Source organism: Daphnia pulicaria, chromosome 7 (assembly GCF_021234035.1).
Source record: "Daphnia pulicaria isolate SC F1-1A chromosome 7, SC_F0-13Bv2, whole genome shotgun sequence".
Lineage (NCBI taxonomy): Eukaryota > Metazoa > Arthropoda > Branchiopoda > Diplostraca > Daphniidae > Daphnia > Daphnia pulicaria.
In genome coordinates, this window is record NC_060919.1 from 9,488,613 (window position 1) to 9,503,722 (window position 15,110).

General features: G+C 37.0%; 3 protein-coding genes across 5 annotated transcripts; 2 read left to right on the forward strand and 1 right to left on the reverse strand.

Annotated features, from left to right (window-relative positions):
• Positions 1-4,092: 4,092 nt before the first annotated feature.
• LOC124349343 (polycomb group RING finger protein 3-like) lies at positions 4,093-5,358 on the forward strand. The gene is made up of 4 exons (XM_046799829.1): positions 4,093-4,313; positions 4,380-4,532; positions 4,589-4,734; positions 4,790-5,358. Exons 1-4 carry the CDS (start codon positions 4,208-4,210, stop codon positions 5,060-5,062), a joined length of 678 nt encoding a protein of 225 aa, XP_046655785.1. The 5' UTR covers positions 4,093-4,207; the 3' UTR covers positions 5,063-5,358.
• A 589-nt stretch (positions 5,359-5,947) lies between these two features.
• Positions 5,948-10,260, reverse strand: LOC124349341 (FHIP family protein v1g243165-like). Of its 3 annotated transcripts, none has more exons than XM_046799824.1 (12): positions 9,966-10,260; positions 9,746-9,901; positions 9,073-9,684; positions 8,923-9,018; positions 8,692-8,739; positions 7,990-8,292; positions 7,760-7,928; positions 7,108-7,700; positions 6,673-7,048; positions 6,478-6,598; positions 6,340-6,416; positions 5,948-6,273 (listed from the first exon to the last, which is right to left on the reverse strand). In XM_046799824.1, the coding sequence occupies exons 1-12, from the start codon at positions 10,131-10,133 to the stop codon at positions 6,188-6,190; spliced, it is 2,805 nt and encodes a 934-aa protein (XP_046655780.1). In that variant the 5' UTR covers positions 10,134-10,260; the 3' UTR covers positions 5,948-6,187. The 3 variants fall into 3 exon arrangements, with proteins under 3 accessions (XP_046655780.1, XP_046655782.1, XP_046655781.1); XM_046799826.1 differs by having other exon boundaries at positions 9,746-9,896; positions 9,966-10,106; XM_046799825.1 differs by lacking the exon at positions 8,692-8,739.
• Positions 10,261-11,146: 886 nt separating this feature from the next.
• Positions 11,147-14,647, forward strand: LOC124349342 (exonuclease mut-7 homolog). The gene is made up of 10 exons (XM_046799827.1): positions 11,147-11,681; positions 11,749-11,889; positions 11,967-12,381; positions 12,470-12,654; positions 12,756-12,823; positions 12,884-13,011; positions 13,078-13,219; positions 13,288-13,630; positions 13,880-14,035; positions 14,102-14,647. The coding sequence occupies exons 1-10, from the start codon at positions 11,387-11,389 to the stop codon at positions 14,242-14,244; spliced, it is 2,016 nt and encodes a 671-aa protein (XP_046655783.1). The 5' UTR covers positions 11,147-11,386; the 3' UTR covers positions 14,245-14,647.
• The last annotated feature ends 463 nt before the right edge of the window (positions 14,648-15,110 follow it).

Consider the following 15,110-nt stretch of genomic DNA (forward strand, 5'->3'; position numbering starts at 1 on the left):
GTCAAAAGCTGGCAGAGAAAGGGTGACTTAAAATGCAGGACAGTCAAGATGAATTATTAGCGGATTAATTATTAAATGAAAGATTTATTTGTATGCGATGCGATGTCAAGATTTACAGAAGCTTTATCACTATATGTCGTTATTGCCCGTCTTGCCTCGATTTGATCTTCAGCTGCAAATAGTGCTGTCGGAGAATGCGTCACTAACCGGAATGGTAATGGTGCTGTTTCAGGAGGTCAGCTGTTGGCGTTTTCCTCCACGTCCGTCACGCCAAAACCGAAAATATCATGTCAAATCGAGAAGGAGTTAAACGCCGTCTTATTTGGCCTGATTTAAACAACATGTCTATGGAAACCAAGTTACGGATGAGTCGTGCATGTGCCGTTTATTGGACTGATTGACAAGAAAATCATCGAGTGTTCTCCGAGCTTCCAGTGCGTGAGGCTGCTGGAAATTTTCCGACAAGAAAACGCGTTCTCTTCTATTTAACGTCAAATACTTGCAAGGAAATGTTGAATAATGTCAATAGGGATAACGCCCTAACTTGAACCCACAAGCAGCTAGAATAGTGACAACAGCCGCTGATGTCAACGCGTCAAGGACTGTTCGTACTAAGCAACCTTACGTTTCAACCAACGCGATACGAGTCCAAACAGAACGTGTGAGGTGGAAGAGGCGGGTGAAGTAGAAGAAATGGTCTTATCCATGACCAGCTCTCGATTGCTTGGCTTCAAGTGAAAAGTAATTCTCCTGTAACAATACGGAGGCCGCTGCTTCTGACCGCTTCTAACGCCAGTCAGCAAAGCATTGGAGTTCTAATTACAATTAATTGTAATTAGACCTCCAATTACCTCTTAAGAGGTAATTCTAAATGGTTGCTTTGAAATGGATTTTTTCTACAGGATGTTTGATATACTTAAGAAAATAAAACTTTTATTAGCAGACTTGGAAGTATATGTGACTCGATATAATACCCCTCCTCATAGCCAAGGTGAGATCATTTTCATCAGACTTCTAGTAGTGAGCTTTCATTAATGTTTTTCAAATCAATATTGGACACTTAATATTTGTATTATTGAAACTTAAAAGGGATGACTCCAGATTCACAGGAGTCATCTGTGGGTTTGAATTGCCCCGGGGATGTATAGTACGCTTCAGCGATTCTCAGAATCTTGGTAATCAGCAACGTTTGAGTGAAGGTAAGCCTGTAATTGAATCAAAGCCATTGTTATGCAGGGCAGCAATTTCAGGCCATATTTAATGCTCATAGGAGAGTTTAATACAAAAATAATGTAAATTTTGTGAAGTCGAGTCGCAGCATTTTGTATATGCCATAATCGAGATATTTTGTTTGTAATACTTTGTTCACTTCAATAAACTTACTGGCTCAAATCACTTTATTCTTCGTCAGGGTCGATTGATAACATATTTTTGTCTGTCATTTACTGCAGTTAGGACAAACTATTTTGTTCATTTCTAGTAAAGTGTTGAAAAGCGGGTAATGGTAAGTGTTGCATTTGTTTTTGTTTGAAGAATTCGTCAATTTGTGGCAAACTGCAATAAATGACAGATAGACAAAACAAGTAAACAACTTCACGTACCATATATGCAATCTGGCTAAGCCATTCCTTCGATTTAATCAAATCCCATTTAAGCCCTCTTCGCGGTTTGCATTAATCTCGGTTACTTTCCTAAATGCTGGAAAACCACCTCTATCGTCATCCTTAAAAAAACTATAAACCGAACTACCTTCATCCAAACTTTTTTAGACCAATCAGCATACTCAACAGTCTCTCTAAACTGTTTGAGAAAATCATTCTTGCTTAACTCAAGGCTTTGGTTGCTACGCACTCTTGGTTCAGCCCCAGTCAGCATGGTTTCAGGGCAGGTCTATCCACAGAAACAGCCTCCCTCTCTCTTATTAAGTTAATCGAAGGCAACAAATGTCCGCTGTATAACATGAGGTCGTTCGTTCAAACTAACTTTCAACTGCTTAAATCCGTCTTCATGGTCTTCTCCTCTAAACGAACCCTGCCGTCATTGTCCTTGAAGGTTGACAACGAATGTGTTGCTCGTTCCCACTCATGCCTGTACCTTGGTCTAACCATCGATGACAAACTCAGCTGGAACACCCACATATCTAACAAATGCGCTGCGGTAAAAAAAAACTTTTGTTCCTCATTCTAAAATGCTGTCGGTTGTCTTGGGGCCTCTCGCGTAATGCGATCTCTCTTCTATATAAAACAACTGTAATTCCCACTATACTTTACAACTGTTCTGTTTGGGCTTCGGCCATCCCCAGGAAGCGAGTAATTGCAGCCCTGAAATCCGCCCAACGCCCTTTTGCGCTGACCATTGGCCGACTGTTCAAGTCCACGTCTACTGACGCGGCTCTCATTCTCGCCAACATCCTCCCTCTGCACCTCAAAATCATCGAAACGGTTCTAAAGAGATCCATCTCTGCCCTTGTTGTTCTTCTTCCACCCTCGTCGTTACAAGTTGATGGCGATACTTCTGCCAAAATTCTGGCGTCTGAAGCTCCAGCAGGAATACCCCTTGATCTGCACAGAAAAAGAGTGTTGCGCTCGGAAATGTTTTTCCTTTGGAACGCAGCCTGGCAAAACGCAAACACGGGTGACCAGACCCGCTTGTTCTTTCCCTCAGTGGAATCCGCCTTGATTTTGTCTTCCTCTAAACTACCGTTCTTTCTCTGCAGCTTTCTCTCGGGCCTCTAAACAATTTTCTTTTTAAAATCAAAAGGTCCCCGTCAACGCTTTGTCCCTGCCTGTCAGGGGAAGTGGAAGACGCAGCTCACATTTCGTTTATCTGTGTAAGCCACGTCGCACACCGAGTCAGCCTTATTGATTCTGTGGCTGAGTTAAAGCTATCTTTGCCAGTCTCACTGGACGCCTTCTCCCAATCGAAAACTCTGTGGTCTGCGTTTGTCAAATTCCTTTGTTCCATCAAAAGACTATAACCATCATTACCTTTCCCATTTATTTATATTTTGTCTCTTCTCTTAGTTGCGATTTGGCCGCTCCTTTAATTTTGCATGAGTCCCTCGTGCCCAAATTTCTGGCGCACTTGACCCTGCTGTCATCCTCTGGCTCTAGCGGGCGCCTTAACCGGACCGTGGCCGTAAGAGTCGTCCGCTTGCTTCGCGGTGCTGGTGTCATCCAAATCAGCATCTCGTCGCTCCGGACCATCCGGGGGGTCGACAGCAGTAGTTTTTTACTCAGTCTGACAGCCGGAATGCTCTCCTCTGCCTAATAATATCGCGTGCCGCTCCGCTCCACTCCTTCCAGAACGCCAGTTCTCCTATCGATCTCTCACTCCCTCTGCCTAATTTGTTCTTCTTGGTTCTCTCTCTCTTCTTCCTTCCTTCTTGCTTATCCTTATTTTATCTCTCCTTCATAATAATTTGACTTTTGTATTTTACCTTGCCACGACAATAAATTGGTAACATTCGCCATCGGCGAATATACACCTCATTTTAAAAATATATATATATGCAATCTAGTCAAGTCTGCAGCATGTTTCGGCTATCCCCCGCCACAGTGCGCAATAGTCGACTAGCCGCACGACTTTTGCAGCACGAAGCAATTGAAAATAGGTCTATACTGTTTTTTAAATTACCCATTTCCCCATAAACTCTGTGTTAAAAACGGAAACACTTTTTCGAGAGAAAAAAAAAAACAAAAGATCTGCTACATTTTTATATTTTTAAATAATTTATTTGCACAATAGAAGAGTATTTGTTAGTACAAGGTTTTAAATAACATTCAAATTGTTAAATGTCGATTTTTATATGTTTTTACGATTGTTTTTCACAAAGATTTCATATTATAAGTTCATTGCAGAGGTATATAGAAACAATGCTCATGGAAAAAAATCTACTACTATCTCAATAATTTGCTTGGGGTAAAATGGCTAAATTGTCTATATACTACATAGTAAATGGCTCTGCCGCTCTGCTTAATTTTTTTCTTTTTTTGGATAACTATAATGGCCGCTTGGTGTCTCTGCCCTCTGTACTATTATTTTGTTAAAGGGAAGTTTCTAGGTTAAATATATAGCAATCTTATGATAAAGTAGAGACAGTTAAGACTAGTAGAGTCATATACCATGGTAGAGTCTAGACTTGAGAAGTGTTGACTAGAGAAAGAGATATTATTCATATTCTAGGCATAAAGTTCTCTCTTTAATAATGGAAAGGAAAATCAAACTACGTTCTTTGAATAGCCACATAATCTGCAAAATTTGTGGTGGTTATCTCATCGATGCAACCACCGTCACCGAATGTCTACATACCTGTATTACGTGTTACCGGTTCATTCAGACGAGCCTTTTAATTCCAACTCATTTTTATTCTATTGCAGTTTGTAAAAGTTGCTTGGTTAAGCACCTTGAAGAAAACAATACATGCCCTTCCTGCAATATCATGATTCATCAGTCCCATCCACTTCAATACATCAGTTTTGATCGGACCATGCAAGACATCGTTTACAAACTTGTCCCTGATCTACAAGATAGTAATTCCTTATGTTCAAATGTGTGTTTTATTCTATTATAATCCTTTGTGTAATAGATGAAACCAAAAGAGAGAAAGACTTCTACTTCAACTGTGGAATCATTTGTCCAAAGGACATGCTGACAAATAATGAACATGTTGGTACCAACAAAGTCACAGAGGATGATGTGAATGATGCAGACTTGCACCGTCTTGATGAACAGGTATGATGGATCAAAGCAATGGATACTTTTTATGTAGTAAGTTATTTTCTCTTAGGTGAGCATATGTTTGGAATGTGGAGCACAACAGTTGTCACAATTACAACGAAGGTTTCTAAGATGCTCATCACAGGCCACTGTTACACACTTAAAGAAATTTATTGCCTTGAAACTTCTTGATAGTATTGATGCTTATCGAGATGTTGATATTCTTTGTAATGATGAGTTGCTGGGAAAGGACCACACTTTGAAATTTGTGATTTTGACAAGATGGAGATTTAAAGAAGCTCCACTCAAGCTAGTGTACAGACCACGTGTGGATTTGATGTAAAATTGAATTGATTCATTTGTAATAACTGATCTCACCTGAGAATCAAATGACTGCTTTTGTTTCATCAACTCCTTACCCTTGTATTCTTATAAATGATACTGTTGATTGGAGTTTACAGTGACATCAGTGTTACAGAATCTATTTTGTAATTTCAAAATGTTTTTCAGTGTCTTGGTTGAATCTTGAATGTTCATTTTTTTTTTTTTTCATTTCTTGGTGAAAAATTGTAAGTATGTACGTACATATAAATGTGGTGAATGTGAGGTTCAGGCTCAATAAAGAAATTATCTCAGTTCTAGATTTTTTATTTTTAAAATAGAAATGTATTAATTGTTTTCTGTGATTTTATATTTTTTCACATTCCATTCGTACCGACACACAGTAGTTAATCAAGAAGGTAGGTGGGTTATTAAGAAGAAACCATGAATCCGATGGCGACTAGATAAAAATACAACCAAGAAGCCACTGTTTTTTATTATTATTATTATTGTGGTTTTTTACTATAGATATTAAACCGCCATTATGATTTATGAAGGCTATGATGGGAGGGGGGGGGGGGGGGGGGGCGAACGCGTTCAACTAAGGGGTGACTTTGAATGTTAAATGCGTCTTGGTATTCCTCCCCGTTATAGCCCCTAAAAACTCTTCGTAGAACTTCGCAGGGAGTTTGGAATTATCGATTGAAATGAAAACTTAGTTAAGATTGATAACCCCCGTAGAAGCTAGGGGGGGGGGGGGGGTGCGAGTAGATTTTACATTTTTGTAAATTTGCCGTTCTCAAATTTCAACTGTTTCATTTTCAGTTATAATAATTTTTTATTCATTTTTCTCTAAGATTTTGAATCGATGATTGATATGCTTGCAGATCATACACAGTAACACAACATCTCTCAATTAGTGTAATAACAGTTCTTCAATAAAATTTATGCCCTTATTTCCAAAATCATGTTGACAGGTCCGTTACTCATAGGGAAAAGAATACAATTATATGCACTCACTGTAAGATTTCATTTCATAAAAATTCGATAACCAAAGCCAATACGAAGGGAAACTATGTAAACCAGCAAACCAATTCTCGGGAAGAAAATTTTGCTTTAAAGTTACAATGAACCAAGTATTGCGATTTTATAATAGCGTAAGGGGGATGGTAAATGGGGTGAATTGGACAGCTTGCTCCATACACAGCGCAGCTAGTTCAAGTAACCATTCTTCTGCAAAATGATTTAAAATAAGATATTTTCACTGAAATGTGTTTCATAAATAAAGTAATCATTTACCAAGTAGAACGGCGCACATAGCAACGTGGTTCCCAATAGGATCACTATTTTCTGAATTCTCGGACCGGAAAGACTGGCTGCAAAAAGAGTAAAACAAAGGTTTACTAATAATCGAGTCAAGCAAAATTTTTAATTTACCGGTGATTATTACTGCCAAGATGATAACGTTCAGAATCTTCTTCTTTAATTGAATCCGTCACATCTTTACGAACAAAAGAATTGAAAATTCCGGCGAATTTTGAAGGTTTGTGCTTCCTTTCTAAAATTTAACGAATACTTCAGAAGTTTTGTAAAGGTAGTTACCGGTCTGAATTATTATTGTAATTCTATCACCTTTGCTGATGGGATCTCTCGTAACCTGTAGCGCAGCACGTGACAAGCGAGCCTGTAAGGCCAACCTAGCCTCCTCCATCAGTTTTTCTTGATTTTCATGAACCTTCAGAGCACTATCGATACGCTGTTTTAATGTGGCAATACAAACAGCAAGACTTGGAATGCTAGGTTGTAAGATGAGGTACGGGTTCAGTATGAGAGATCTCAACAGCGGATGAGAATAAGTAGCAAGACGGGACAAAATAGAACACAATGCAATGTTCACTTCAATGCTATTACTAAGCCATCCGTCGATGGATTTGACTAAATTTTCCAAGAATGGCCCGATGGATGGTAAGTTTGGCTGGTATATAAATGTTTGGTCCAAACGGACCACCTAATTAACAAAAAAATATTTTAAGTTTGAACAATTAATTATACTTATTAAGTACATACAGGGGTAACAATCGGTGTAGAATCGAAATCGTCGTCCCGCATTAAAGACCAAAATTCCAGATCATCTTGGACTTCTTTGGAGAAAAAGGTGGTCTCTTCTTTCAACAAGTCATTTGGTTGCAAGTTGCAATTAATACTGTAGTATCCACTGCTTTGTCCAGGTGAAGCCGAATTCGACTTCATTTCACTCAAGCACGTTGTCAACTGTTCCATACAGTACATGTAAATGTCGGCGGGATCAACTAACGGGTACTCAGAAGAAGGGGAAGAAGCCTTTTGATCAGCTTGTTTCTCTGGCAGGTTTAGCACTTGAGAGCTTGCACCCGTACACCTAATGGGTTCTTCAAGCTCTGACGAGTTATAAAGCATGCCAATGGCTTCTTTAATCGGTGGACTTGAACCGTTGTACCGATACGTCCAACATCGAACTGCGTCTACACATGGACCAATCTGATTGAACTGATCTTTAAGATATCTTTGAAAACGGGTAAAATCCAAATCAGAGGACACGCAATCATTCGAAATGATTTGCTCACTGAGTGCTAGTTTTTTCTCACTTGTTGTAAATGATAGATGACCATAACTCCTTTCACCTATAAAGATTTTTATCAACCAATGGCAATTATAATAAATGAGATGCATAAATACGAACCCGTATCATTGTTCGTTCTTGACCAGCTACGTAATCGAGAAAGAGGTTCAGATTCATGGGAATTCCGCTCAAGGTCTGCGACTCTCTTTCTGTCTAAGGCAGGAGCATTACACGCGATTGGCACTAGGGAAAGAAATTTGGCCGCCCACAAGCAGTTTGTATCACTTTCCTACGAAGGAATATCAAATTGGTCTTAATCTCAAAGAAAAATTATTTATTAGACTTTTTACCTGTAAGATATCACCCCTCTGTGACAACATGACATGTGTACACGGTAAAAGATGTCGCATAGCTAAAACTAACATAACATCTTCGCAATTCAATTCGACTAAGGCATAGAAGAGGTTTAAGGTTGCCAGCCGAAGTTCTGTTTCTGCTGACATTCGTTTGATGAGATAGTCTATAATGGGCTGTTCTTCGTGAGTGTTAACAAAAAGAAAGCGAATGAAGATGCCGATCAGACCCCGATTACGAATCCTACGAATCATGAGAGTCAGGTAGCATGTCGCGGCAAATATTTCCTTCATGGTGTTCTAAGTTTAAATTTAAAAAATATGTATATGATTAGTTTCGTTTCAACCTAAAATGCAAAACAAGAACGACCAGTCTCCGCAAAATCATGCTCTTCACTAACTACACAAGCCAATGACCAAACTTAAGACACCCATACATTGTTAATTATTAGAAGCAACTAAATTAAAATAGTACTCATAAATCATAACATGTACGCAAAAAAAGAAAAAAAGGAGAGGATTAGTCAAGTAATTAGGGGTTTTAACTAAATTAAACGGTTTGTTAATGTTTCCAGATTCCAGCCGACTATTAAATTTTGCAAGTATAAAAGTCATGGGCTAGCATGCCGAGCTAGCAGATAAATGCTGTCTACAATATACACGTTGTTCATGTTGTTCTTGGTTCTTAGTTGTACTAACCACATTTAAAGGCGAGTCGAGTAACTTAACGCTGAGTCCTGTCGAATCCTATAAAATCGCACATGTTCATATTTACAATTATTGATAGGGTACGGTAACAAGTAATGTGCTTCTACTGGATAAGAGGGTGAATTTTAGTTATAGATTTCAACAATTTTAATATAAACTTTCTCCTTATTTGGTGAAACGAGGCCGACAAAATGTTTTAGGCATTTGATATAAATTTGGTACCTGAAAAAGTGCAGGACCAAGAACAGGAACAAGGAAGCCTTTATAGCACATGTCCAGTAATCTATTGACAATAAGCCAAGATGATGTTTCCAGGACCTGTTGAAAATATTTTAGTGAAAATGGCTGATAAATCTCTATAATAAAATTTACCGAGTCGCAAAATTCTAAAGATGTTACAAAATTTTCCACTTCTTTCAACGATTCAATATCCATGGCTGACAGCATTCCCGCTTTTTCTATGTGGCCAGGTAATGGACGGGGTAAATCAGAGAATACCGCACTTAACCCAGTTGCAACAATAGGGCATAAATCTGAATGTAAAGCTATAAATTGGGCTAACAACTGGTGTTCTTTTGCAAGTGCCATCAACAACTTTAAATTATCTCGAGAGGTTTGGCCTTGGGCTCCACATTTGTGCAAATTGCAGATTAATAAGGTCATCAAGGGAAACTTTGGCTCAACTGCAATGGTAGCAATATCATAAAACAAATCCAAGTATGATGGTTCCCTCACAATAAAGACACAGACATAGTAGGATATTGAGACAAGTAAGGCTTCAATTTTGGCAGAAACACATTTGCCAGACACTTTTTCAACTTCATATCTTTTAAATAATTGGCTGATTGGTAGATGAAAACTTGGATTTCTCAATAGTTCCAAATCTTTATCAACTTTCTTGGCTGCAGCTAATATTGCATCAATTGCCCCTGCTATAGCAATTAACAGGCCATCATGATCATTTTCAAGGCTCCAATTACAAACCTGTAAAAAGCAAACACATTTATCATCATTTTAGATTATACTGGTCAAGTTGTCAACTAACTGTTGAAATGATGTTTTTGCTGAGAAAATGATCTAGGCAAGCAGAAGGTCCTGAAATAGATCTTCTCGTTTCAACATCTTTGCCTACTAAATTCACCAAGTGTTCTAAATGACTAATAATGATGAGTTCAAAGTCATCAGCGGGGACCATTCTTCTCTGAAGAAACAATAATTTGAAACAAAAAATTGTTATAATATACATATCAAAGCCTATAACTTACATTATAGCTAGAGATAGTTTCTTCCAATTGTGTACAATGGTGCCGGTACGTTTCAAAACAAGCATCGCTATCATCTCCACGATTGATTTGAGAACTGTCTCGGTTTTCAATTACATTTTCTTGTCTTCTTCTAAAACTTCCAGTGAAATTGTTCCGAATGAAATTCATCTTCAACTCGAAACCCCGCTATCCCATTCACAGTATGTATTTATCGTGTCTACTCCTGATAAGGTTTTTTTTTATCTTTTTTTATCCACAAGTAGAAATTGACTTGACGCCATTCTGTAAACATAAAACTAATAAATATGTAAAAACATATTCGCCACCTAGTGATGAGGAATTCTATTACATTCTCTAACATTCTGGTTTATCAGAGTGACCCAGAGCCCAGACCATTGTCCTTAATTGAAATTGCTGTGCTCCCTGGATAGTTGGTAAAGATACGAACAAAGTTAATTTTGATTTTTATGTTATTTATGTTTTATTCAAATGTTATTCATGTTTGAAGTTCTGATTTCATCATTTTCATTAACCCGCTACCGCTAGAGCATAGGCATGGTGGAAGAATAAAATGGGCGTACCCTAAACGCGTAACCGTATCGCGGCATCAAATGCTGGGGGCATCCTATGATTTTTTTAAATCATTGCGCAATTTTGAAATATGCTGCTTTTTGTCAAAAGTAAAGCCTACACATTGTATTTTTGCGAACTAGAGAAACGGTGAACTGTAGAAAACAAATACAAATGATCACATTGACTAAATGCAATTTGAATCACAACAAGATTATTAATTATCTTTAAAAATCCAATGTCTTAATTAATTTAACTTGACGTACGCATTAAGGGTAAGGTATAAGCTTGTCTGTAAATTGCCAAGGTGAATTATGCTTATGCAATATGCATAGTGGTGCGCTTAGACCTTTTTTTTTACCCGTCGCTTAAGTAAATGACCGCTTCAATATGCCCTTCTAGCACTTCAGGTTTTATAAAAATATTTTTGTTTCTTTCAGTGTTTTTTTTTTTTTTTTTTTGTTTGTTTGTTTGTTTGTTTGCTTTTTTTTAGAAAATTCCGTCCTCCAGTCCAGGTCCAGGGTGTAATATGCGAAAAATGTTCGTTTCGCGCTGTGATAGCTGATACCGTTTAGGGTTTTACGCTCCAAGTTTCCACTTCCGCTTTTTAGGGACATCCGAATTAAAGAATAAAAAAAAAACATAAACCTGCTGAGCTTTGCTAGCTAAGCCTCATCTTTGAATTTACATTCGAACGATTTACCAGTCGAATTTTAAATGTCACGACACGGTCATTGACCATTTCTAATCCATTTGCGATCGAAGGCATTTATTATTGTTTTCATCAGTGTAATTTTACAATTGATTTCCAACAACTGACTGAGAAAAGTTCTAGGCACTTCGTGTATAAAATGGCATCGTATGAAGATTTTGATTCTGACACTGATGATGAATTTCTGAAAGATGTTGTTGCTGTTTCTTTACCTGGGAACCAAGAATTACCTCTGAGTATTGATAAGAACATGTGTCTGAGTATTGACTCAGTTGGGCTGGATAAGCCAGATGAGAAAACTGAAGTGATTTATGGACAAAATCACATTGGTGCTGTGAAAAATTTTAGAGATGTATCTTTCAGTTCTGATAACTTTCTCACTGATCCGTGTAGAGGACATCAATGTTCAATGATTCAAGAAGCATGGATTTCTGGTGTGTTGTGGTTACTTAATTAACAAATTAATTTGATTCTTATCAGTTGATTTTTTTATTGAAACAGGTGGAATGGGAGGTCAACAGGTGAAGCAACTTACTCACAAACTCTTCAGTTCTAGCCAAAATCCTCATCTTTCAGCTGTTTATCTTATGTATCACAGCTATGATTTCTTTAAGAATAAAACAAATTCCTTGGCTGCATTTGGTAATTTATATTATATATTATTCGCATGTATGGTAGTATGGATAAATAATTTTTGTATGTTTCTTGTTTACTTACAGTTGTGGACCAGTTTGAAGTTTGGTTGGAAGAGTTTCTTAAAGCAAACGGATACTACCCTGCAGTAGATCAGCAAACAACAAGAGAAGCTATGGTGGCAGTTTCTAGGCAGAGAAATGGAAAAATCTTAAAGAAGATTGTCACTCTGTACCATGGGGTTCATTACAAAGCACATTTAATTGAAGTTGTAAATGAATTGATTGGTTATCAAGAGTTTGCATCAGCATGTAGATTGGCTGTTGCACTTGAACTGTTCAGCCAGTTTGAAAAAGAGGATTTTGTGCTTCCTTTGATTGTCCAAGATAAACTGCCTTTAGCCGAAGAATATTTGAGAAAAAATCGTTCTATGCAACAAGATGTGGTGTCATTCTTAGACAAACATATAAAACAACCATGTGAAATGCTTCGTTTGATTTCGTAAGTTCTTCTGTTAAAAACCATACTTCCGGAGAAATTGTAACATGCGTCATATTTATTTTTTTTTTTTTTTTTTTTTTTTTTGTAGTGAAAGGAAGTCGATTCCAGATGTGAACTACGAAAAAATGAACTCCAAAAACGTTGCTAATATGGTCACTCGTTTGGCAAAACGTTTTGAATTAGACGAGGAGACACATCCAGAAACCATCCTGAGACAGAAAGTAGGATCCCTTCGCTACTTGATCCATAAAAAATACAATGAAAGATCAATCGGTAACACGTTAATTTATGTTTTACTTTATATATCGGCTTGTCTGAACGCACTAATAGAGTTCGAGAAAAATTTACATGTTCTGTTGATTACCATCACATAGATAACGAAAACTGGGAAGAACTTGTTGAAGTTGCAGTGGCAAACTCTTTGGATCTCCAAGTAGAACTGGTAGCCTGCATTTATTCCCAATTAATTAATTTTTTCTATGTAATGTTATTCTTTGTTCAGATTCAGCAGCTTCACTGTATTGACGAAGAAGCTGCTTCGAAATATGCTGAAATCTATGCTATTCCAGAAGAAAGACTTCCATACAACTTTTCTCCTTATGTTAAGTCAGATAGCAGCAGTCAAGCAGAGTAAAAAAGGAAACATTTAATATTTTAATCAAAACTGGTTTTAAGATTACATTTAATTTTTCTTAGAACTGAACCATCGAATGAAATCGCGTGTGATATTCAAGACAAAATCAACGCGGAATTCTACTCTCTAACTATGCCATTTGAAAATATTCATTGGATCTGCTCTTGGGAAGGTGTACACGAATTCCTCGGCATTGTTTCAAAAGTAAATGAATTTTGTATAAAGTTACACAGTATCGTGTTTTAAGAGATCCGTTTCTTTGTTTTTCTTAGTCAACTGTGGTCGGTGTCGATATTGAGTGGCCACCATTTGGAACTCTCGCAAAAGCAACGGTTCTTCAAATCGCTACAAACGATAAAATTTTTCTTTTGGACATTTTCTCTTTGCGAGAAGATAAAAGTTGTTCAGTAATTAACAGTCAACAATTAATTGGTGATTTATTCGGCAATCGACACATCCTAAAACTAGGATATGGCCTGAAAGAAGATCTTCACGTTCTTTCTCGATCTTTGCCTGGGATAGGTGATGTATCTAAATCTATCGTTAATTGGATAGATATTAAAAATTTGTGGTCAAACATTGAAACGAAATATCCATCATTCCTCCCTCCTGCTGGTGAGAACTATAATTTTTTAGTTTATTTTTGTGTTACTTGGTATTATCGCTAATTTTGGCATTTATACTCATCGAGTCGACGAATATGTTAAAGAATATCGATAATATTTACTCTTCTTTTTCACCATTATGAGTTGTCAAATCCATCAGGATACATTATTTTAGATTCACATAGTCTATAAAAAAATACTCTTTTAAGTGAGTACCTATTAACTATTCATTTTGATACATTTCATGATTTATTTGTAGTATTGAATGATGAAGGAGATACCTGCTGCAGTCAAGAAACTCATAAAGGATTAAGTGGATTAGTCAAGCTGTTACTAGGACTTCCGTTGGATAAAAAGGAGCAGTTTTCGGATTGGCAAAAAAGGCCTCTTCGAACGTCACAACTTATTTATGCTGGTATACTAAGTTACGATTTAAACATGCTTTCTTTTAAACAATATTTTTAATTATTTAACTTAATAGCTCTTGATGCCTTCTGCTTATTGGAAGTATACGATTATCTTCAAAAACGCTCACAATTTCTTGAAATTGACTGGAGGAGTGTACTGGAAAAGCTTGGTACTGTTCATCATTCATTTGAATTAAAACAAACTCATAACGTTTAACACATGTAACGAGTTTCACTTCATTGAAATGTACTAGTCTTAATTGTTTCTTCCACACACGTACACAATAAAAATGTATTTTCATAATTGTCGTTTAACTCCGTGCAAAATTCCTTTTTAACTAGATTAGCGTAACTGAAAGGATTCAACTTGTGTTTTAAATGCTGTATTTTGTCATTGCTAGCGTACGTCATATGCAATTGATTCCCTTAAATTATTTTTAAGTACAAAAGGTGATCCAAACAATTTAGGCCCATCATCTCGTGATAACACAAGTTACAATGATGATATTCTTTTTTTTTTCTTTTTTTTTCTTCAATTGATGATCTGTGATGTTGTATCCAAATCTTTGACGGAATAGTGTAATCATTGGAAAATTTGGATTGATACAAGATTAATATTATTTATAGTTGCTTCTTTTGATATTTTTCTTTCATTCGATGTGCAAAAAATGACTTGGAAATTTGGAGTTACATGATTTCAACGCAGTTCAAATAAAGAATAATTTTTTGAATACAAATTTCTTTTTGCAAGATCACCGTTATTTTTTTCAGGATCGATTTAAAAGAAGACGGATCCTATCTGTAGTCTGCAGTGATCGAGTTGCTGCATGGTGTTTATTGATTTCGAAGAGCCCAACAGCCGCAACAACAATGATTGCAGGAAAGGAATTGGATGCTGTCAAGTGCCATCCGTACACGGTCAATAGTCAATACGTTCGGATTGAACCTGACGTTCCATCCACACGGATTTCAAAGCTTTCACTGTGTCCTCGGTTCTAAAGTTCTTGAACCAGATAGTTCGATATTTTAGGTAAATCGAAAAATTCATACATAATGATTAATGAATTTGGCTCCGTTCTCCGA

Excerpts from the sequence above, each read along its gene's own strand:
- LOC124349341 (XM_046799824.1), bottom strand. The coding sequence starts at position 10,133 with ATGAATTTCATTCGGAACAATTTCACTGGAAGTTTTAGAAGAAGACAA. Across the intron at positions 9,902-9,965 it reads AAACTATCTCTAGCTATAAT|AGAAGAATGGTCCCCGCTGA; the intron begins GTAAGTTATAGG and ends TTGTTTCTTCAG. Across the intron at positions 8,740-8,922 it reads TTGGTCCTGCACTTTTTCAG|GATTCGACAGGACTCAGCGT; the intron begins GTACCAAATTTA and ends GCGATTTTATAG.
- LOC124349343 (XM_046799829.1), top strand. The coding sequence starts at position 4,208 with ATGGAAAGGAAAATCAAACTACGTTCTTTGAATAGCCACATAATCTGC. Across the intron at positions 4,314-4,379 it reads CACCGAATGTCTACATACCT|TTTGTAAAAGTTGCTTGGTT; the intron begins GTATTACGTGTT and ends ATTCTATTGCAG. Across the intron at positions 4,735-4,789 it reads TGCACCGTCTTGATGAACAG|GTGAGCATATGTTTGGAATG; the intron begins GTATGATGGATC and ends ATTTTCTCTTAG.
- LOC124349342 (XM_046799827.1), top strand. The coding sequence starts at position 11,387 with ATGGCATCGTATGAAGATTTTGATTCTGACACTGATGATGAATTTCTG. Across the intron at positions 11,890-11,966 it reads AAATTCCTTGGCTGCATTTG|TTGTGGACCAGTTTGAAGTT; the intron begins GTAATTTATATT and ends GTTTACTTACAG. Across the intron at positions 12,824-12,883 it reads TGGATCTCCAAGTAGAACTG|ATTCAGCAGCTTCACTGTAT; the intron begins GTAGCCTGCATT and ends TTCTTTGTTCAG.